This window comes from Cimex lectularius, unplaced genomic scaffold (genome assembly GCF_000648675.2).
Source record: "Cimex lectularius strain Harlan isolate CLEC.00 unplaced genomic scaffold, Clec_2.1 scaffold388, whole genome shotgun sequence".
NCBI lineage: Eukaryota > Metazoa > Arthropoda > Insecta > Hemiptera > Cimicidae > Cimex > Cimex lectularius.
This window is the reverse complement of record NW_019394187.1, coordinates 21,397-44,029: the sequence shown is the minus strand read 5'-3', so window position 1 is coordinate 44,029 and position 22,633 is coordinate 21,397. Positions and strand designations below refer to the sequence as shown.

The window sequence follows — 22,633 nt, the reverse complement described above, 5'->3', positions numbered from 1 at the left end:
TTAAAATGAAGTTTGAAGGTATATAAAAATAACTGGTCAACTTTAGTCTCTAAATAAATCATAAAATTCGGGGTAGTTTTGGGAAGGGCAAATAACTCTAATGAAAAAACGTTGAGTTTTTTCAAGCTGTTCAAATTTTTCATAGCCACAGACTTGTGAGGCGTAACATAGTATCGAGCGGCAAACTGAGTGGAACAGTCTGAATTTCACTGGAAGGGAAATAAAATTTTGGGAAATTAAGTCGTGCCATATACAGTTCAGAGCCCGTTTCGCTGTAGACACTTNAAATGCAGTTGTGCTTAGTTAGCGTAAGACAAGCTTGCATTTGTCTGTACAAATAAACACGTAGTTATTATTAGTTATAATATATAACTTATATATATATATGTATATATATTTGCAATGTAGTATGGTGTTAATTATGTCATATTACACTACATGTTACATCATCTAAATTATATCCAGGGTGACCAGAGTTATATAGTCGACCCATATTTTTCTTAAATAAGTCTAATGGTTTTTCCTCCAGTTTATTGTTGTATTATATAAGTTCACATTTATCAATCACAAATCCAGAAATTTTTATGTATCAGTTCTGCGAGGAATATCAGATATCAGATTTCTTTAGTACGCAATAAAATAAATAGAATATTAAAATAAAGTTTGGATGAGGGGGTGTCCGTGGCTTCAAGGGTTTAGGCGTTGACAAGGCTCTCATCACTGTAGGGTAAAGATCGTGGGTTTGAATCCGGCGGTCTGCATTCGAACCCGTCATAGTCACAAAAGCTTTTTTTTCAGAACCACCGGCACCCCGAGGGTTCATATAACCTCATAGTTGAAACACCCTCGTTAAAAAAAAAGCTTGGAGGACTCCTCCTTTGGATTATTTGGGGACTTTTTATTTTATTTAGTTTTAAGCTAAACGAATGACACGAATTGATATATATTATTAGCGCATCCACGTATAAATTTTATCAAGCATTTTCCATCTCATTTGTAAAAATCACTTATGAATTTAGTAAATACAACTTGAGATTCAATTTTTGTCTTGATATGATGGCCAATAGTTCGTCCATATACATAGATGGATTTCATATTAAAACGTTTAACAGCACTCTGCCTGATAAATCTGTCATGATGACGACCTCCAGTCACAATTTAATAGAGGATAGAGGTTGGTGCCGGTACGGTTACTGTAAGACGTGGTTTTGTTTGCTCCGCCTAAGCTCGACATTTCAGTGGTTTTTAAAGCATAAGTGTACACTGATTTTTTGTGTAAAGGACCGCCTATCTACCACCTTCGGATTCAGGGAGTTCCGCTGAATAAAAATTTCCCGTAAGGCTTAATTAGGTAATTAAGTTATTAGCACGATTTCTGGGACCCCCACTGCCGACTCAAGGGTCAGAGATACCAGTGTTTACTGAAAGACCGGCGTTTAGGGTCGCTACCATCGTATGTTGACAAACGGCCTTTATCATTTTATTAAAGATTTTGGAAAGGAGGTCAGCATATCTCTTTCTTTAAAAAAAAAAATTGTTTTTAATTACAATTTATGCAGTCGGACACCACTAAGAGCAAGAAGAGCGATCGTTCTAAGAGAGCGAGAAGTTCCTCTGAATCTTCTTCCTCGACCAAAAGGATATCTGCCAACCAACTAGGGGTTCATTGCGATGTACCAATGTCTACTCTTTTAGCGAATATGAAATCGCCAATTAATGACCTGTTGGATGCGAAGTTGGCCACACTAGCCTCTAAGGAGTCTAAGGCAAGCTGTTACCAATTATCATTTTGAGAAAAACAGCGCACAAAAAAAATGGAAAGTTAAAGCGTTATCAGATTTGGCGTATGATTTCGAGATATCTTAAGAATCGAATAGCACAGTCAGCATAGGTACCATAATCCACAAGTGAAAGTGGTGTAACGTTTTGAAGTGGAAAGAAGAAACTGCTGGCTTGTGTTGCAGTGACGGGCAAGTTTTCTTGAGTCATTTGAACCTCTGCCAGAACCGCTGTACAATTTAATCATGGATTTTCATCCTGTGCATAATCATTTTATGAATCATATGCAAAAGTCTAATAGTTGCCTTCAGATGACCTCATTTGGAGCTAAGCAGGGATATGAAAACGGATTTATGCCGACGTTTAAGGTGCAGGGTCAAGTTTACAATTTAATTGAAAGTTTGTTGCCTGCGGATTAACAGGAAGCATCGATTCTTACAAATATGTGAAGATGCAAATCTGAGATGTTCAAACTGTCCAGTTGTAATGGAGAAAGTGGTCAAAATTCTTCAAATATGCTCCATTATGTGAACACTTATATCAAGGACTTAAAAAAAAAACAATTGAAAAGGTGCCACCTACCTGCGATTCATTCAGTTGTTATCCATACCGCAAAAAAAAACGCAAAAAACAGATTTCAGCGCTTACAGAAAAATTGCCCCTTCTAATGAGCTTTAATCATATGTGCTTAACTTCTCAAAGGACAGTTAATACTTAATACGAATGTAAAATTAGCTCGGCTTTTCCCTTAATTGAGGCCATAAATTTGAAAACAGAGAACCTTAGAGTTCAACAAGTATAACTGAAAAACTAAAGGTGGCCATTCACGATCACTCCAAATGGAACCGCGCCAAGCCGTACAGCTCCATTTGGAGTGCCTGAAATTGGAGGGGGCATTCACGACCGCTCCACAGCCGGTCGCTCCGAACGTCAACCAGTGAATTACCTTCTCAAAATGGATGACGATTTCTTGTGCTACTCTTCTGTTTATTTACATATTAAAAGCAAAAAATCGAAGAGGAAATGGTGTAAGAAGTGGCTCCTGAACAGAAGCCGTAATACCCACATCAATTTGATGAAAGATCTTTCCCTTGAACCCGCTGATTGGAGGAACTATTTAAGGATGGATGAAACGTCTTATTTATTCATTATATTTAGTGTTCTATTGACCAAATTACTTCTTTCAATTAATTAATCTTTTTTGTAAGGTTTTGGTTGAAATGAAAAACCTAGTGCCACGAGCGGGTCTGAATCCATGGCCTTCGGATAAATGCGCCGTTGCTCTACCACTTGAGCTATCGTAACTTCGATCCTCTCCGACACCAAAAAATGGCAAAAAAGAGAAAATTCGAAAGGTTGTAGGTTGAGATGGGGAGTTGGTGTCCGAGTGGATCGAACTATCGAAGTCACGATAGCTCAAGTGGTTTGCGCAGCGGCGTATTTAGCCGAATGTCGTGGATTCGAATCCCCTCGTGACTCTATTTTTTCATTTTAACCAAAACCTTACAAAAAAAAATTAACGTCTTATTTATATTTACTCCAGCTTGTTACCCCCTTGATTAGAAAACAAAAGACAGTCATGAGAGAAATCATCACTACATGAAAGGTTGGCAACCACATTACGATTTCTCGCTACAGGGATGAACTACATAGAACTTAAGTTCTCTACTACGATTTATGATCATTGTTAGGGGTTATCAATACCGCATCTCTCGTTGCATTTGTATTCTTTGTTTTGAAAACGTCGACCCACTGGTTGAGGATCGAATTTCTTTTATTTTTATCGTGGTAATCATTGTCCACCACTTTCTGCAAACATTGTAAACTTTCATACAATTCAATCACTTCAACAATAAAATCTCGATTGGATGTCATTACCAATAAAGAATAAACGTTTTTGACTTTTTGAGAATGTATGACGGAGATGTTTGCTCAGTGACAGAAAGACGGAGACTGCGCCAAAAAAACGCGGGTTTTCCCATTCACGACCAAGCTAGCGCTCCAATATTCCACTGTTCACGCCAGGTTTTCCCATTCACGAACGCGCCATGCCGTCGTCGCGCCGTAGATATTTGGAATGGCGCGATGGAGTTTGGATCGGTCGAAAATTCAGCACATCCGGGCACGCCAGTTCAGTTTTGCCATTGACGTGGTTTTTGGAACGGCGTCACTCCGTTTGGACTGCTAGGGGCGATCGTGAATGGCCACCTTTAGGTTTAAATTCGTCCTCTAAAGGGATGGTTGATGATAATTCTACTACATCCTTCCAGATGTAACAAGCCTTATGCCAAATCCTCCCTTGTAGATTACTGTTGAAAGCAGTAGAGGTAGAGGCGCAAGCCCCAGCCTCGAATGATGTATTCTGCTCTTCTGCCTTCTTTAAGCTCATCGGTTTATCCCCGTTGGTTGGTTTTGAGTGGCACTTATCTCGAGACGTACTCATAGTTTTAGGGGCTAGCATTCTCTGAGTGAGAGTTGGAGTGGTGGGGAAGGGATACTTAAATGAAAGAACTCGGCTTAATATCCAACTAGCTCCCAACACATTAGGTCTGTATTTGCTAAGATAAGTCCCTGGGCACACTGGTAGTGGAACAGCAGGGGGTGGGTCGATTGACCTAGTAACTGGGCTAGTCAGATGTTTCTCTTTATCAAATTGATATAAGTGCAAACGTTTTTATTGAAAAATTGGAATCATATGTTTTAAAATGACAGCCATCAGGAAGGTGTTGATGTCAGCCTGTCCCACGCCTCCTCGCATGATCTGCACCAAGAAAGACTCGTTCTCATCCAGATCGACACGGGTCCAGAAGGCAACGTTTTCCGCTGTAAAGCTGACTACTCCTAAGATCACATAATCCGACGAGTTGCTAGCGACTTTACACAAAATAGGCGAACCTTTGGCCAGAGACCTCGGCGAGAGGTAAGCACAGCGGATACGATCGTTGATCACACTGCTCTGGAATGATCCGCACGTAAAGGAATGAAGGACGTGAAGGATTCTGCAATAAGTGTCGAGGCATGTGGACAGGTCATTCATCGTTATTATATAAGTCACGCGTGACCTGTACTCAGCGACGAAGCATTCTTCTGACCCATGCCAAGGTTGAAGCGCCCATTCCATCCTTTCGTCGAACGACCCTTGGATCATCCATCCTCCCAGATCATTCACTGTATAATTCCAGTAGGTCGTCCTGCACAGGACATGCGCAAAAGACTTTATAAGGTTGAACCTCTTCCCCTTTGAAGTTTTTATGGTCAGATCTTGGACATTCTTTGCTAAATAATCGTACTCGGGGGGTGGAAAGGAGCCGACGCAAAGGCAGCTCGTGATGACTGTTTTTGATGAGACGATGCCACCCATGCACCAGAAACTTTGGTCGATACGATCCAGAGCAGTCACGGCTAGACCTTCTATTTTCATATAATCAGTTTGATCATCTGGAAACGAAGACACCATGATGAGTAATCCTAATAAGATATATCTGTTCATATAGACTTTCCAGCAGGTAACTTTTAGATTCTAAACATGTGGTCTGCTATTGAGTCATCATGTGTCACAGTCCCTTTTTTTAAACACAAGGTTGGGCCAGTATGAAAGCACAGATCTGGAAATTTTCCAAGCAGGAACGTCTAGACTGGCAATCTACGTTTTCATCTTAATGGGGTGTTGTTGATAGTAAGAAAAGATCAGTTTTAAAAGCTTTTATTGGAATAAAGGAATTACATATTTGACAAGAAGGAAGATGAGCGCGGCGTTGAACGAGGAGAACCGGTCAGCTCTTGCTCCGACTAGCGCCGAGTAAAAGTAACGGTTGGCTGTCAGGTCGAATCGGGTCCAGAAGACAAACATCTCATCCGACCAGCCGACTAGACCTGGTGTGTAATATACAGAAGACTCCTCGTCCTTGACATTACAGAGTATCGGCGAACCTCTGACGGTGCCCGCCTTCTTATGGATGAACCCACACTGGAGCTCAGCGCCGAACAAACTTGCCTTGAAGGAATCGCACTCCTGCCCTTTTTTCGCTAACCGAGTCTCGCAGTAAAAATAGAAGCATTCGTAGTTCATCCCAGTCGCGTTTACCTCGAAGACCCCGGTAACTAGTTTGGTGTAAGAGAGGATGAAGCATTTATTGATCCGCACCTCGGCCTCTTCGAACGTGATGCCGCGGTTGAAGAACGGCATTAGACTGTTGACCGTGTCTTCGAACGAACCTCGGATCTTCCAGCCGCCGAGGTCGTTCACCGTGTAGTTCAAATAACTTATGGCGCAAGAACTGTGCTTTATCACTTTCACGATGGGGTACTCGACACCCATGGATGTCTTGACCTTGTAATTCTTCGGATTGATTTCATCGAAATTGTCGAAATCTGGCGGTGCGAACGATCCGACGCATTTACAGCTCGTGATGACCCCGTTCTTACTCACGACGCCGCCCATACACCAGAAATAGCCGGTTCGCTTCTCAATAGCAGTTACGATGTGGGTGTCCACTGTTTTACCGTTCACCACGTCCGAAGACAAATAGCTAACAATCAAAAACCCTACTAGCAAGTTTGTCCCGAACAATTCCATTGGCTTAAACCGTTGACCTTTTCCTTCCAACTACCACGTATCACTGCACAAATTTCCAACGCGATGCCAAAAGGGGAATGTCGTTTTTTGATCACCTTTGATCATGTGTAATCAAGATTTGGCAATATCGAGTGAAGCATATGACCTATATCACCTGGATTATTTGCTTTTAATTTTTTCATTAAAACATTCATAAATTACAACCACTTTTGTTTATTACATTTAAGGTAATAAAGCTTGGAGAACTTAAGGGCTTAGACAGGGATATTTTTCTATCCGACATTGAAAGTACAAGTGGCCTAGCAGCTTCACAGGTCAAACCTTCAGACCTTGTGTTCTGTAAAGTACCTTAATAAATATCTATATAATTTTAATATTTTCTATATTTTCACTGTTTCGTGAATATATTCTTGGAAGTCTGGATATGTTTTGGACAGGGAAACAGCCAGGTCGTTGTGAGAAAGACTTGAAATCAAAAGTAATGAGTTAAAAAAGTTTTAAGTTAAAATAGAATTCTCACAACGACCTGGTTGTTGAAAGAAACCTATACTTCCATATATTATCTATTAATAAATATCAACCTTCTTGCTTATGGAAAAAATACAATTATGAATGAAGGGGAAAAGTTTTATTGGAAAATTGGAACATGTGTTTTAAAAAGAGAAAGATGATGAACAGGTACGAAGGAGGTCTTTCTAGATTTCATTGAAGAACCTCCTGTCTTCCTTCGAATGGAGGCGCCGTGCCCAGAAGAGTAGGTTGCCTTCCGTTTAGCCGAAGACGCCGTACACGACCTGGAAAGAATCGAGCGGGCGGTAGTTTCTCGTTTCTCGGACATTGTTGACCATGATCATCGGTCAATTCTGCTTTGATTTATAGCCATGAGCATAATTTAACTCACTTCTGTTTGTTCCCTGAAGTTCTGTATTGTTACCTTTAACGTATTTCTTGCTGCTCTATTGTTCAACGTCGGAAATATTTTATAACAAATTAATGTAGCCCAGTGTTATTGAAGTAGTTACGTAGTATATTACATTAATCAGGTAGCACAGGCAAAATTGTTACTTAAAATTGCAGCACACGTGCTTTATAGTCATATTATATTGACTAAAAAAAATCAAGTAGCAGACTTTGATAAGAACTATTTGATAAAATATTAACAAGAGTACGAAACTGTGTATTATCTTATAAATAGATTAAATATCCCATCATGAGATATTGCTCTGAAATTACATTGGCTCAAAATTACAAATTGATTGGGAAAACATTTTTTTAAATATCTAGATACGAAATTACTTGGGGAATTTTATTTAAAGTTAACAGTTGTTTAGCTAATTTATTTACTTCGATCAAGCATTGCAAAATCTGTAGGAAACGGGGCTGTTCTATTTGTAATAGTTGTGTATACCTAGTTTATATTGAGATTGAATGTATTTATTATCGTGAATGTGTGAGAGGATTCGATGGAAAAATAATGAGTACCCCATCGACGATCAATTAGGTTAGTTGTATAAGATGTTTAAAGGGTGATAGAGGAATATCGAGTACCCCACCACCCTAAATGAATGAATGGTATGTAAATAGGAGTGAATGTATTTAAGAATGAAGAGTGCGAATAGGTTTGGAACTGCATACGTTGGGTGCTGAATTGAACCTAGCACTTCCCTGAGCCCAACATCGGTGGCTAGACGGATAAGACTGAGGTCTGTCCCCAGACTGCCGAGGGTGATACTCGAGAATGCTGGCTGTTCCCTCCAACAGCTGGAATTGCCGGTGTACTACGAGAAGGTAATAGACTTATATCGCTTGCCAAGGGATATAACAAGTACGTGCCTTGCCAAGATGTCTAATCTTCCTGGTACTATCCTAGGATACTATCTACTATACTGGTACTATCCGGGGGGGGGGGGTCTGCGAGACCCCCATGGAGGTGAGTACGGACGTTTAAAATTTTAGTTTTTTAACAAAAAATAATTTATTGAGCAACTATATTTAAACACATAATCACCAGCTGATTTTGTTCGTTAATGATTAAACCAGTTGTATTCCTTTGTTTTGTAACTTTGTCCGTTGCCGAACTATGGTTAAATTCTTCTCCATTTGGCCGTGTTTTTTTGAAGGTTTGAATAAAAGATTCTTTCACGCAATCCTGAACCACCTGAGATCTGTCATTCTTCACAATGGACACCAACGGGGATTGTCAGATAAGTGACGGCACTGTAATGACTAATGAAAAATAAATGACATTTTCTGATCGATTAAAAACACAAAAATAATAATTGGTACAGCGATGGGTTCGTAGGTATGAAAGTTTAACAGTGTTACCCGATTGTTAATAGCAGAGGAAAAGATCAACGGCATCTTGATTCATCACGGTTTTCGTTATTTTCTCGAAGGATATTTCATGTGAAAATAACCTCAAAATGGCTGTGTGTTTTCTCTCTCTCCCATTCGTGTTTCCGTCCAGAAAAGTCAAAAGTGGAAGCAACAGAATGACGACCAGTGGCCTAGGCATTTTTCATGAATAGAAAAGCTATCCCTATCAATAGCGCTATTATGAGCAAAGCTTCAATTATGAACACAACTTCATTCATATTTCAAGTCGGACTGATCTAAAAATGCATCTGGAAGACAAAAGAATTCATTCTACTGTTAAAACAAGGTTATAAAGTAATATATTAAATAGTACGAGTTCCAATTGTATTGTTGGTTTTTGTTTTTGATAAAAGCACAATAAAGCAACATATGGTAATTATATGAAAATATTATTTTTATTATATACACATTTTATATTTTCAAACATATAAATAATTACGCCCAATAACAAGCCACTTAAAATGGCACTAAATTCATATGCGTTCAACTCCAAACGTGTTTTGGAGTGCGTAAATTGCCTAATGCTCTAGGAAAATACAAGATTACCTTATGGGGCCCAGAACATGAAGGAATAGAAGAAAATGAACAGTACGACCAACTAACCTAAAAAAGTGCATCCTCATGGAGCCAGAAGCCCAACTAGGGCCACGGGAATGTGTGCTTAAGTTGAAACTGGCAAAATGCTATAGAAAGAAAAATTCAAGCACTGGACAAAAGCACCAGGTATGAGGCAAGCTAAGAGTTTTATAAATCTCAAACAGGAAAGGGAAGGAACTCCACTCTGTCAACAGGCAGGAATGAGGAAAAGTTTAGGGCCGTATAGCGGCCATTGTTCTCTTAACTACCAAATAAAAATGATGGGCAAAGTAGAGACAGAAACATGCCCAATCTGTCAGGAGGAACCAGAGACATCAGCACATACCCTTTCTGAATGTGAACCAGTCACTTCGGTAAAGTAATTCTCACACAAAACCGGAAGACGCACCAAGGAAAACTTATAGGAAATAATGCATTATTAATTAGGGGTTCCACAATAGTTCTAAAAGATCTATTAGGTCGCAGTAGAGGAAAGGATTTTTAAAATTCTTATTCAATTATTATTCTTAAAACAAGCATCGAGCCTATTGGAGTAAACTAAAGAACTAGAAAAAGCACAATAAACCAAAAACACAAGGCTGCAGTGTTTGGGGAATACCAAACCCCGACATCCTCTTATCCCATCATCATCATGCTTAGCTTTTAAAAAATTTATACATTATATACCATCATTTACAATTTTGTGAACATGCTGATTTAGGAAGTAGATGCCCATACGCCATCCATGTCTAAGGCCTTTTGAGATACGAACATCGATTTGATTATCAAATAAATATGAATAATACCAATAGCTCTTATCAGCACTGTTTTTTACATACATGACATTAAAAATAACCGAATCCGGCTTAGGTTTGATGTAGGTTACGTGAGGTTTGGACCGTAACAACTTATCAAGCTTTCAGCAAATTAGCTTAAGTTTCATATTCCTTACTAAACATTTTCAGTAAATAACCACTACTTAGCCTGCATGGGTTAGTTAGTTCTCCAACTATTTCGTTATCATCTATAATTACAATTCGCATCAAATGTTAGTGTTTTATTTATAAAAATGATCAGCTTTTATGAGCAACGTTTCGAAAAGGGTTTCGCGGCTCTTAATTGTGTTCGGGTGTTCCAATGAGGCAAATAGGTACCGTTACAACATTACGAACTGTTTTCCACTTAGCCCATACTGCACGGAGTGACACGCATTCCGCGGCCTGTCCGTTTTTCCTTCTTTGACAACCTACTTTTAACAGTGTAATTCCAGTAATAAAGAACCCGGACCAAGAACCTCTTGTTCAGGATCTACAATGAGGAAAAAGAAAACATTTTCTCATGCTTAGGATCCTTTGAGGAATAAAAAGGATTCTCTTATCCAAGATTTGTTTAAATAATGTTTTTTGTCCTCATGATATGTCATACTAAAGTCTAAGGTTAGAAATATATAAATCTGTAGTTTGGTCCTTAAGGTCATTTTGGTCTACCTGTTCTAGTTGTTTTGGACTGTCAGATTAATAACCAATCTGTCTATATGTATGTCTCTCAAGAATAACATTACTTTTATATATATGTTAGTATCACACACTCGCAGACAAAACTTCTTTTTTTTTCACTGACGTCACAAATGCACCGAAGTAGACAATGCCATTTTTCATTTATTTTAATTGTTGACTTTCTCATTCATTCTTTTCTGTGCTATCTCAACTCTCTCACTCTCTCTCTCTTTCTCTCTCTCTCTCTCTCTCGCTCTCTCTCTCTCTCTCACACTCTCTCTCTCTCTCATTCTCTCTCTCTCTCTCTCTAACGTCCTGGCGTCGGAAAATCGTGATATCTTTTAATCTAAACATTTCTCTTAAAATCTATAAGCACCGTTGAAATCCCCGTTAATTTTTAGAGAGAATCAAAATCATAATTCCATTGAAATTTTTTAATTTAATTTAATGCCCATTTAGTATGTAATGCTTAAGAAGTTTACAAACAGCTAGAAGGTCAAGGAAGAAAGACCCAAACGTTTTGCCACCTTCATCTTCTTATTGAAAAATTAACGGGGATTTCAACGGTGCTTATAGATTTTAAGAGAAATGTTTAGATTAAAAGATATCACGATTTTCCGACGCCAGGACGTGATATCTTTCAAAATCGATAAAAAGCGAAATTACTCTGAAATGGTTGAGAATCGGACCATGGTCAATATGAACTTTTTTGTTCATTTTAGGGTCAAGAATCTACTGGTGAAGTTTGTAGCACGAGTAGCAAGTCACTCTCAAACATTAGCAATCCTTGAACCACCATTTTTTCTCTTTTTGTCATCAACATCTTGGTCTCACAACCACTAAATAAGAAAATGACGAGTGCGTTGGAAGCGTTATTAAATCAGGTAGTTTTCCTCAAATTTGCTGCCTTCTGAGACTAAAATTAGAAACTCTGGATTACTTTATACACTTTCCGATTTACACAATTTTCCACTCTTTTTGTAGTTCTGGCTGAAATAAAACACAAAAAATTAGCCCAAACATTTTGCCACCGTCATCTTCTTATTGAAAAATTAACGGGAATTTCAACGGTGCTATTAGATTTTCAGAGAAATGTTTAGATTAAAAGATATCACGATTTTCCGACGCCAGGACGTGATATCTTTCAAAATCGATAAAAAGCGAAATTACTCTGAAATGGTTGAGAATCGGACCATGGACAATATGAACTTTTTTGTTCATTTTAGGGTGAAGAATCTACTGGAGAAGTTTGTAGCACGAGTAGCAATTCACCCTGTATATATGTATTTATCAATCTATCTATCTCTCTTTTTCTCTCAGAAAATAAAAAATAACATATCTCTCGTGGCAGCTCTTAATGATTGTACTATTTCCCCCTGCTATCATTTTCCATCTATATTGGATCATTAAATTCGATAAGACATTAAAATTTTTTTTTTTGTTACTTAAGGATTATTTTCACTACCATTAACCCAATTGTGTGGACAGAGATGATGTGGTATCATAGGTTACAATTAAGAAAGTTAGTTGCGCATAAAGTAGAGCAAGTAGGTCCTTTTGAGGTGCAGGTTTTCCTAAATGTGGCTGCGGTTTTCTCGGACAAACTGTTTTCCATTTTGTCTCTTTTCCGTTTTGCATTCCGTTGTTTAAAAAAAATTGTAAAGTTTAAATTTGAATTTTCATCCTTTGCAAGTACGTATGTTTTTTTAAATTAATTACCATTGATTACTCCTGATATCATTTTTTTCTGAAAAACTAAACAAAAAACAATCATTTTATGCTAGTTTTATTCAACCTAGATATTTAATATCGCGTCCTTTAAACATATAAATCTCACTGTTTAAATTCTTTAATTCTCAAAGAATCAATCCAACAGGTTTTCCTAATCAAGAGTCAAGAGAGCATAGTTAACTGGTAACATAAAACCAGATGATTCATGATTTATAACGAAATGGCTTGAACATAAAAATAAAGAAAGTGTCATTTTTAAATTAGATATGAAAATCACCATGTTAATGGTACTTACATGATTTTCAGTTAATCGGTGGTCCGCCTGTGCTCGCTGCATAAACTTGCTATACCAGCCATACGTTCATTTTAAAATATTGTGATACTTCATCATCAACTGTAGTTTATTATTTATTTATTAAAACATAAATTTCTATTTCAAACAGAAATAAACTTGCACTTACTTTTGTTAATCTAGATGATTCCGATTATTAAATCCGTGCATTCTCGCTTTTAATCACGGTTTTTATAAATATATTTAACATGGCGAAAGAGCTTTGGATCGTTTATGTTAATTTGTAATAATTTTCAAATTCGGCTGCCCAAAACTTGAAAACTTTGATTTAAAAAAATCATTTATAATGCAAATTGATCATTACAAGTCGTACCAGTTACTGTAATTTTATTAAAAATTAAACGAAATTGTACTTTTACCTTCTCCATTTTTCTTTTTAAAAAAATAGTTCATCATTTTTTGTACATTTTCTCAAACTGCGGACAGACTTACAAACGACTTGTTATAACAGTTTTTGATGATCAGGAGTGATCATCTTTAAGATAACCCTCCGTACTCTCCTTTCGCACATATTAGGAGTCCAGTTGTCGACGGATGCCCGCATTACTCAAACTACCATGTATGTCTCGTGTACAAGAGCCTAGAAGAAAATTCGAGCTTTGCAAATACAGCTCACGGCCTCCGTATGAACCAGTTTATCCGCACAAACACACAAGACGACTCGGATACAAAACCTAATCGGACATTTAGAGTCAAGTTTCATGGAGATCAAACGGGTGAAAAGATGGTCTCACAAGATTTTGGTTATTTTGGACGTGCGCCGAAATTTAAACGGAACAGGATATTATCTATTACAAATCTGGTCTTCTTACCTGCTTCTAATTGAATTTGAATTCCAGGGAATTGAAGCTTTTTGTGTTACTTTGAATTAGTAATTTTATTTACACAAAAACAGCTCTTATAAAAAAAATATAAGAACAAGCTTATTTATAACTAAAATTATAATAAATTATTAATAAATAATAAATAAGATAAATAAATAGAATTTTTTACATAACTTTACAGGTCCTTGAATTGAGCATTGGACTTAAATATCAGGTGAGTTTAAAGCACTGGAGAAAAAAGTAGATGTGACTAATACCCGTTTTGACCTTGTACCTTAAATTAAAATTGTCTTTTGTTTCACATGCAAAACGAGTGTAGCACATGAACTTTGCCCCTGTTGGCCGGCTCGCCGTTCCCGAATTTTGACCCGATGCTGTTTCTTTTTCTGAGAGATTGCTTTCTCCTGATTCGCTTCGAGTTCAAGCCGTAATATTCAATCCTTCTTCAGGCCGACTCCGACTGCGAACAGGGCGAAGAAGAATCCTGCGAATCCGGTCGTTGCGACCATGAGTACCAGGCCACCGAGGAGGAGGGGCACCAGGGTGAAAAATTTGAGTTTATACGCGAGAAGAAGAGGTAGCATGTATTTTTTGAGCTTTTTGAGCCCTTTGATCTTTTTGTGGCTCTTCCCTTTTTTCTTTGCTTTCTTCAGGTGGCTTGATGGGATCTTCTGGGACCTTTGGGTCGTCGTGGCCGAATCAGAGACGTGAACGGGCCGGTGACTGTGCGGCCGATGCTTGTTGTGGGTGTACTTGTTCACCGTGCTGTGTCCGGCATCTGCATCTTCCACTTCATAATCTATAAAAAATAAAAATATAAATAATTATCTTCATAATCTGAGTGACTTCCAAACCAGCGAGAAAGTAGACTCAGCAGATGCGGATCATTTTAGCATAATCTATCATGTAACCCTCGCCGGGTTGGCCTGTATGGTTTAGGGTGTCAGAGAGTGTCTCAAAATCAATTAATAATATTGCAGCTTATAGACGGTTTTAATCCATGCCGTTATGTTATGTTCTGGTATAAATTTAGTTTTGTTTTGTAATCATTCTGTATTAATAAAGCATTATAATTATTATATTATTATTGCTGCTTGTAACGATAAAAATGTTCTCCGTCAGCATGACAACTCTAGGTTATAAATTTCAAATAGTGAAAAATTAATAAACTGGAAATCGCTCTTTCTCTCATTCGGCTTGCAGACACGTCCTCACTCTTTCGAATTACCACTTATTCCAGTCCATGGATCACTTTCTGGTAGGCCAATCAAGACTGAAGTAGTAAAAGCTAGTATCAAGTAATCAACCTCCTAAGTGCCATTTTGGTACTGGAAAGTAATGAATTACCGGCTTAAAGCCTTGAAACGTCGAGTTGAAAAGAAAGATAAAGATTTTTTATTCAATCCGTTTTAATAAAATTAATCCGCAAAATTTGATGGATTTTTATACACTTCTAAGTTTATAGTCTTCCTTACTATATAGTATAGAGAATTTTTTTTCAGAAGGAATCAAATATTTCAGGCTCATAAGGGAACAATCGGGTTGGTGTGTCACGGATATGTAACAAACTTTTTTTGATGATTCTACACTCCAAAATATTGGACACTTACCCGCCTCTTCTTATGAATAGGACCTGCTTTCACCAAAAAAATTTGAAAGTTGAAATTTTTCGTTTTTTAATATTTTTATTTCACCGTTCTACTTGCTCAAATCAACTATGTGAATATATCATTTTTCAGAATTTTTTATGTACATTGCAACAAAAATATAGTAAAAGCTATCCAAGTTTATCAATAACCAAACAAATTCTAAAATCCAAATTTTTTGAAAGAAAACTAAGTCATAAACATTTTTGTTCGTAAAACTAATTTGAAATTTTTGATTTTGATTTGAAAAGATAAATCAACAAAATACTGGGTTTTTTTTTCACATTCTAACAAATATTATATAAGCAAACTACGTCAGAAAATAGTCAAAACTTGGATTTAATCTCATTGTCGTGATTCTAGCGTTACAAAAACCCCTACATACCGACTTTCGTGGAAATCGGTCTAAATTAATTTTTTGACTGATAATTTTCTCCGTGACTGACGGTCCTAGTGCATCCTCTAGCATTACTTTTTTCAATAGACCGATTTTCATGTTTGATAATTAGTTTTAAAGAAATTCTTAAGTGCACTTTATAACTGCATCAAACATTAAAATCGGACTACTATTTGCATTTTAAAAAACGATGTTAAATAGTTTTCCTGTTTTGTGTATTTTCTTATAGAAATCTTTTATACATTTGCTTGAAACATACATCGTTAAAAACCTACATTCCTCTACTTTCGAATGGTGTGTTTGAAGTCAAAATCTTTTTAAATGTTTTTGACTTATAGCTGTTAAAATCAGATAGTCCGATAATGACTTCTTAAAAATAAAATAAAAAATTAGGGGTCAAAAAATTAATAAATTTAAATTCAAACAATAATTTATATTTAGGGATCTCTACAGGTGCTAAAACGAAATTTAATATTACTTTGACGAACATTTTTTTATAACCTAATTTATGAATAATTCAAGCAAAAATTTATATTTAGAAGTATATAGGGTAGTTAGAAGTATATAGATAGAGTAGTATTTACTACTAGTATTTAGTATTTACTACTACTATTTACTACTAGTATTTAGTACTATAGAGTAGTTTAGAAGTATATAGATGCTAAAACAATTTCAAATTAGTTTCCCGAAAAAAAAATGTTTATGGCCTAGTTTACTTGAAAAAAATTTGGTTAGAACTTTTTTGGTTATTGATAAACTTGGATAGCTTTTACTATATTTTTTTGCAATCTACATGAAAAATTCTGTAAATTGATATATTGACATAGTTGATTTGAACAAATAGAACGGCAAAATAAAAATATAAAAAACGAAAAATTTCAATTTTCACTTTTTTTGCCGAAAGCAGGGCTTATTTATAAGAAGTGGCGGATACATGTCCAATATTTTGGAGTGCAGTATCACCAAAAAAAGTCTGGTCTAAATCCATGACACATCAACCTTGTCCCCTTGTCAGTAATGAAATGCAGCAATCATGAAATAGTCATTCAGTAATTTTCGTTACAATTATTTATAAATCTTTGGAATTTTTCTGTACAACTTTTACTGTTAATTTAACGCCTCTGATTCCCATGTATTGTCGTGAATTATCTGAAAAACAATCCCACCTTTTATAACAACTAATCCGGTGGTCCACTGGCCTATTTTAGGCCAGGAGAACAGCAGGTTAATTTCCACGGGTCGTGATCTTTGGTGAAAACGAGATAGGTTTTCACTGAAGCGATCGTGTGTCTATCGGTTGAACAACAATGCCCCGAAAAGTTTGCAGGTCGCGAACCCTGTTGAGGTTTTTGTTCCGTTCCGAATCAAGACCCCCGAAGTCACAGACGGCCACGATTCAAAAATATTGAGAAAAATAAAAGGAATTGGCAATAGTTTACATCGAAATTTTATAATTAATATAAGAAAACCGTAACAAACAGTACGAATAAACTATGAGAGAAACTCTGTAAACGAGGAAAACGTGAATTATATTTCTTTACTGTAACTTCTAAACATTTTTTGGCCTGTCAGTCGCGTTTAGCCTTCTCCATTGCCATCTCCAGTGGTAGATTTTTGTCTATGTATTAATAACATATCCCACATACTCACAACTGAAGACGGCGAAAAGCAAAAACAGCGTGGAAAGGCAGAAAAAAAATGATGAAAAACGACTGATCTAAAGACATTCAATTTTTTTGTTCTCTTCTGTTGAACAAATTGAATACTGTATTTATACAATTTATTATTATTTTTATTTTAAAAAGATGAATTGAAAAATATTGTCAATTGATTACTTTAAACATAGCTGACCTGGTTGCAGTATAAAGGAAAAAATTACTTTGGCAAAGACAGACCGTTTAGATTCCTTCCAAACTGTCCAGGAGAGCTAGGGACTTCTCTAAGTGAGAAGTAACAGATGTTTGAATTGAAGTAGCTTCCAAAGAGTCGTCCAACCGTGGAAGAAGCGGTTGATAAATGTTCTACCAGGTAGTGACACATTATAAGCATACAGTTTCCTCCCTATGATATGTTTAATCATTGTGTACATAATGTCAAAAAATTATTTCTTTAGGGAAAAAATAGAAATATAAAAAAATACTGTTTTGTTTTTAATCATTATTTATTTTTTAAACCTAGTTTTGTTAAGAGATCAAATGAACTATCGAGTAGTGTCGTGAACAATTGTGTGAATGATCGATTGAATGAGGGAGTGAGTAATTTAACTTAATAATAACGTTAATAAGTTACTGAGTTATAGACTTGGGTCTATACGATGAGATTAATTTGACAATTATGTTGAGTGACTAGTTAGGATGTGAATAAGGCTCTGGATAAGAGGCTAAAAGATTAGGCGAATGAGCGATTGTGAGATGTACGCCCACAAATTCCTGTTGATTTGTGTGAGTGTAATATCGGCCGAGTAATTGGCTAATTCAATGAGTTTTCGGGATATTGATTGAATGATAGTATGAACGAATACTATAGTTTTCGCGAATGACTAATTGGGTGAAAGAATAAAGTTCTGGCTGAGAAGTTATTGAATAAATTGAATGAGAGGTTTGGTAAGTGAATGAGAGTAGTATTCCTTCAAGTTCCAGTTGATTATTGTGAGTACAAAAATGTGAGAGATCGATTGAGTAAGTTGCAGACTCAGTGAGTTATTTAGGCGAATGATTGAATGGTTGAAGTGTTGATAGTTTGATAGTTTTTGTGAATGACCAGTTGGGAGAGTGAATTAAGTTGTGATTGTGATCAAATGTCGGCAATTATTACAGGTGTATAAGCTGAGCCCTGAGCTCATGAAAAAACCATGGTTTTCGGAAGGCGATAGCCCAGAAGGAATGTCAAAGGAGTTCTATTCTACTATTTTTAGACTGAAGACAAATCATGGCCTATGAGGTAGCAAGAAGAGAATCGGTTTGGCATCGTCTCCGAACTGTCCCACTTGCGATTGCCCTTCAAATCCTTCCCAGATAATTTTTGAATGTCCAGAATACGAAAATGAAAGAGATAAACTGCTCTGAGCAAAATCCCAAACCAATAACCTTAGAATCTGTTCTAATAAGCAACAATCCATCAGCATTCAACATAATCTATGGATTTCGAAAGTCGACAAACGTTTCTTTTTGATTATCTTCAACCATGAAAATTTAGAAGATGAGAAGATGATGGAGCTGAGTGAGTGGGTGCGGGCGAGCGGCGGGGACCTGGTCCGCTCGACAGTAAAATGAAAATAGAAAACTTCATGGGTAATATGCCAGCGTAAATCCAAAAAAAAAGTTGTGATTGTGAGAGGATATGAAAGACTCGTGTGACAGCGATTGAGCGAAAGACTCCCCCAATGTTTTGTTGATTTTGTGAGTAATAAGTGAGAAATCGATTTAATCGTTTTCGCTGAGGTTGCTTTTTTTAAAACGTAAAAAGCTGATTTAATGAGTTTTTGGGCAATTGATTGAATGATAGAATGGCTGAATTGTTGATAGTTTTCGTGAGGGAATAATTGGAAGAGAGAATCAGGTTCTGGCTGAGAGGTTATGGGAGATTTGGTAAGTGAGTGAATAAACGAAGGACTCTCCCAAGTTCCTTGTTGTTTTGTGTGAGTGTAATAAGATGAGAAATTGATCGAGTAAGGGGCAAAATCAATGGGGTTTTAGGTAATTCATTGATTGATAGAATGATTGAATTATTGATAGTTTTGGCTGAGGACTCCTTCCATTTCCTGTTGATTTGTGTGTTGTGGTGTGTGTGTGTGTGTTTTTTAAGTTAATGGCTGATCGATTGGGTTAGTGTTTATGAAGAATATTGAGAGATTCATTTGCGAATTAGTAAGTGAATTGCAAAAGTTTTGAAGTTAGAGTAAGGTTTATTTTATCTTTGTACGTACTCGTTTTGAGAATGTGTCTAACTATTTCTGCAGTTCGAATTCTATCGCACATGAAACCGCAGACGGGCAAGATTTTCGTAAGGTTAAAAATATATTTGAATATGAAAGAATTTTATATATTTTATCAGATTACTGCCGACAAAAATGATTTCCGGCCTTGGGTCGTTGCAATTTTAGTTTTAGCCATAAAAAGTTTTACATTTCTTTATAATTACATCGAAACGTAAGACTAAACCAGGATTAAATACATTGTAATTGATTGCCTATTCAGTTAACTTGATTGAGATAATTTACCTAATTATATGTTAAATAAGTAGGATGCAGAAAAATCTCGTTATTTACTTTTCGCTGATAGATAAGTAAAAACTGCAATTAAATCATCCATTTTTCACCGACGCAACACGAAGCAATAGGAGGCTGTTACATATTAAATAAGTTATCCAATCAGACTGTAACCATTGTATAAAAAGAATAACAGTTTTTGGCCAAGCAGATGAAATCTTAATCAAAACGTAACATTAAACATAACATAGGAATTGCAAGATTATAAATTATTTATGTATGGAAATAAAATTTACGAACTTATAAAGTACAATAATGTTCCATGTGATGGTTTTATCTAATTGCTTAATTAATATAAGGATTTGATTTACACGTGTCACTGTACATTTACACGTGTGTCAAGACGATAAAAGATGAATTATGCAAATATTCATTGAATATTCCATCCAAAATATATCAATATTTTTTCCATATAGAATTAAAATTACTATGGGTTTACTTTATGGAGAATTTTGAAACAGGGTTATTGACTACTAAATAATCAAATCGATTGCTATATCATCAGTCATTTGCTATTACCAATAAATGAATAGCCAATTACTCATCGGTAGTAAAGTACAGAGCTATTTGGGCCATCCAGGCCGTATTAGACATTGGAGACAGAACAAAACTATATTTATTTATGTGCCAGGGTACATATGTCAGAGGGACGACGAGAAGGCTGATAAATAGGCCAGGGAAAGTTCGATGTGGACAGCTATCGACCCTGAACCCTTTTGGGGCATACAAAATTGCCAAAAACTTAGACTGACTAAACGATGGGTTAAGAATAAGCCCTATATTAGGATTGTATTCCATGAGGGGTGCGAAAAAGACCATCGCAGAAACTATTGGCAGGACTAACTAAACCCCTAGGACATGTTAGGACTAGAATGATAGTAGAATTGCTGAGTGGACGCTTATGACTGCATAGGTATAGGTACGTATAAATTCGGAGCAGCAGAAAACACCTGGGATTTTATTACCAGGAAAAAGAAGAAAATGCAGCGCATGTCACCTGTTAGTACGAAGGCCTATGAAGGCTGAGATTCCTACTCAACGGAAAAAGCCAAAAACGGAAGGATACACACGGTGGCCTTTAACAGAGATTTGGGATTTTACAAAAGATCTTAAGCTCTACAAAGAGTTCTAGATAAAAATGGAGGCTGCACAATAGTCCAATGTTGGTTGCGGTGCGTAAGGTCGTCAATAGGTCGACTCTTCAATAATTAACCTTAACTAATACAATTTATGTTGAATCGGCACAGGGTCATTTACTGGGTCTGTCTCTACTCGCGGGTTTTTTGAGTATTCAAACGTGTTTTGGCATTGCGCCATCTTCAGGGAGTAACCCCATCATCAACTGAACTACAACTAATACTACTGTAACCCTCTAAAACTGCCATCCTTTTTTCCATTTTACTGGCCATTATTCCTAATTCTACTACGATAATTTCAACCAACACCACTGCTACTATTACAACTGTCATTATTACTACCATCACAACTAATATTTTTTGATATTAGTATGTGTGATATGATCACCACAAGCAATACCATTTTAGCTATGTTAATCACTACTACTATTTCTGTAATTTCTATTAACACAACAATTAATTACTACTTAAACTACATCACACCAGACCGCATCTAGCCATTCCTGAATCGGTAGTTTAACATAGCTTTGTGGCAACTTCTGGAGCTCCTCAAGGGTCAAGCTTATGGCCTTTTATTTTTAAAATCTATATGAATGATATCCCTGATTCTCTTCCATCGTTATAACACTACTTTCCGCAGGTAATTTTAAAAATATTACTAAAAATTATCTCTACTTCTACCTGCTTACAACTTGAACATGTTAAAATTTAATAAATGTGTCCAACCAATATTCTTTTAAATTTCGAAATGTGGTGCGTTATGACTTACCATAAAATAAAATATTAAATTTACCCACGCAATATCAGACTCAACTGTCAATTAGCCTGAAATCTTAATGTTCTTGGCATCATGATTGAGAGTCAGGTAAAATTTAGATAGCAAATAAAATTCTAGGATTTATTACACGTCATATTAAACATTTTGCATGATTCATTTACACTTAAATTTTTATACACTTCCATTGTAAGACCAATATTAGATTTCTGTTCTTCTCTTTAGGCTCAGTTTCAATCCCCCTATATCAGTCGCGTAGAATCAGTTTAAAAAAATTTTACGCTTGATTCATCACATAACAGTACAGTTAGTAGTAGTAACACACATACACCATACTCATAGTTAATGTTGGATCTGAAATAGACGTTCTGTACAGAAGGCAATTCTTTGATTCAGGGCCGCTGGATTCGAACCCGGGCCTTTACCTTACAGTGATGAGCGCCGTGTCAACGCCTAAACCGTTGCGGCCACCGACGCCCCTACTACTATTATTACTTACGACATTGTACTTATTTATTATTATATATTATTACATATAACTACAACTACAACTATTACTATCTCTTGAACGGTTTTTTCTTAGCCTAGGGCACTATATTTTTACTATTACTACCAACACTATAACTTTAAATACTTAACTTCTATCGACCAACTACCGTCCCTTATTACTATTACTACCAATGTTATTTATTCTACAATTTC

The 22,633-nt window shown here is 36.4% G+C and overlaps 1 protein-coding gene and 2 long non-coding RNA genes across 4 annotated transcripts in view; 1 reads left to right on the top strand and 2 right to left on the bottom strand.

Annotated features, from left to right (window-relative positions):
- Positions 1 to 22,633, bottom strand: part of LOC106669333 (nucleoplasmin-like protein ANO39) — a 48,117-nt gene that overhangs the window by 10,287 nt on the left and 15,197 nt on the right. The window contains exon 2 of one of the 2 annotated variants that reach the window (XM_014398748.2): positions 14,131 to 14,509. The exons of the other annotated variant lie outside the window; for it this stretch is intronic. Within the exon in view, the coding sequence (XP_014254234.1) occupies positions 14,145 to 14,509 (365 nt within the window). The 3' untranslated portion in view covers positions 14,131 to 14,144. Of the gene's footprint in view, positions 1 to 14,130; positions 14,510 to 22,633 lie in introns of those variants that run through there. 2 annotated transcript variants of the gene reach the window in all.
- Positions 7,933 to 9,097, bottom strand: LOC106669334. The gene is made up of 2 exons (XR_001340922.1): positions 8,681 to 9,097; positions 7,933 to 8,581 (listed from the first exon to the last, which is right to left on the bottom strand). It is a non-coding gene; the product is annotated as an uncharacterized LOC106669334 (long non-coding RNA).
- Positions 9,142 to 14,103, top strand: LOC106669335. The gene is made up of 3 exons (XR_001340923.1): positions 9,142 to 9,454; positions 13,892 to 13,924; positions 14,030 to 14,103. It is a non-coding gene; the product is annotated as an uncharacterized LOC106669335 (long non-coding RNA).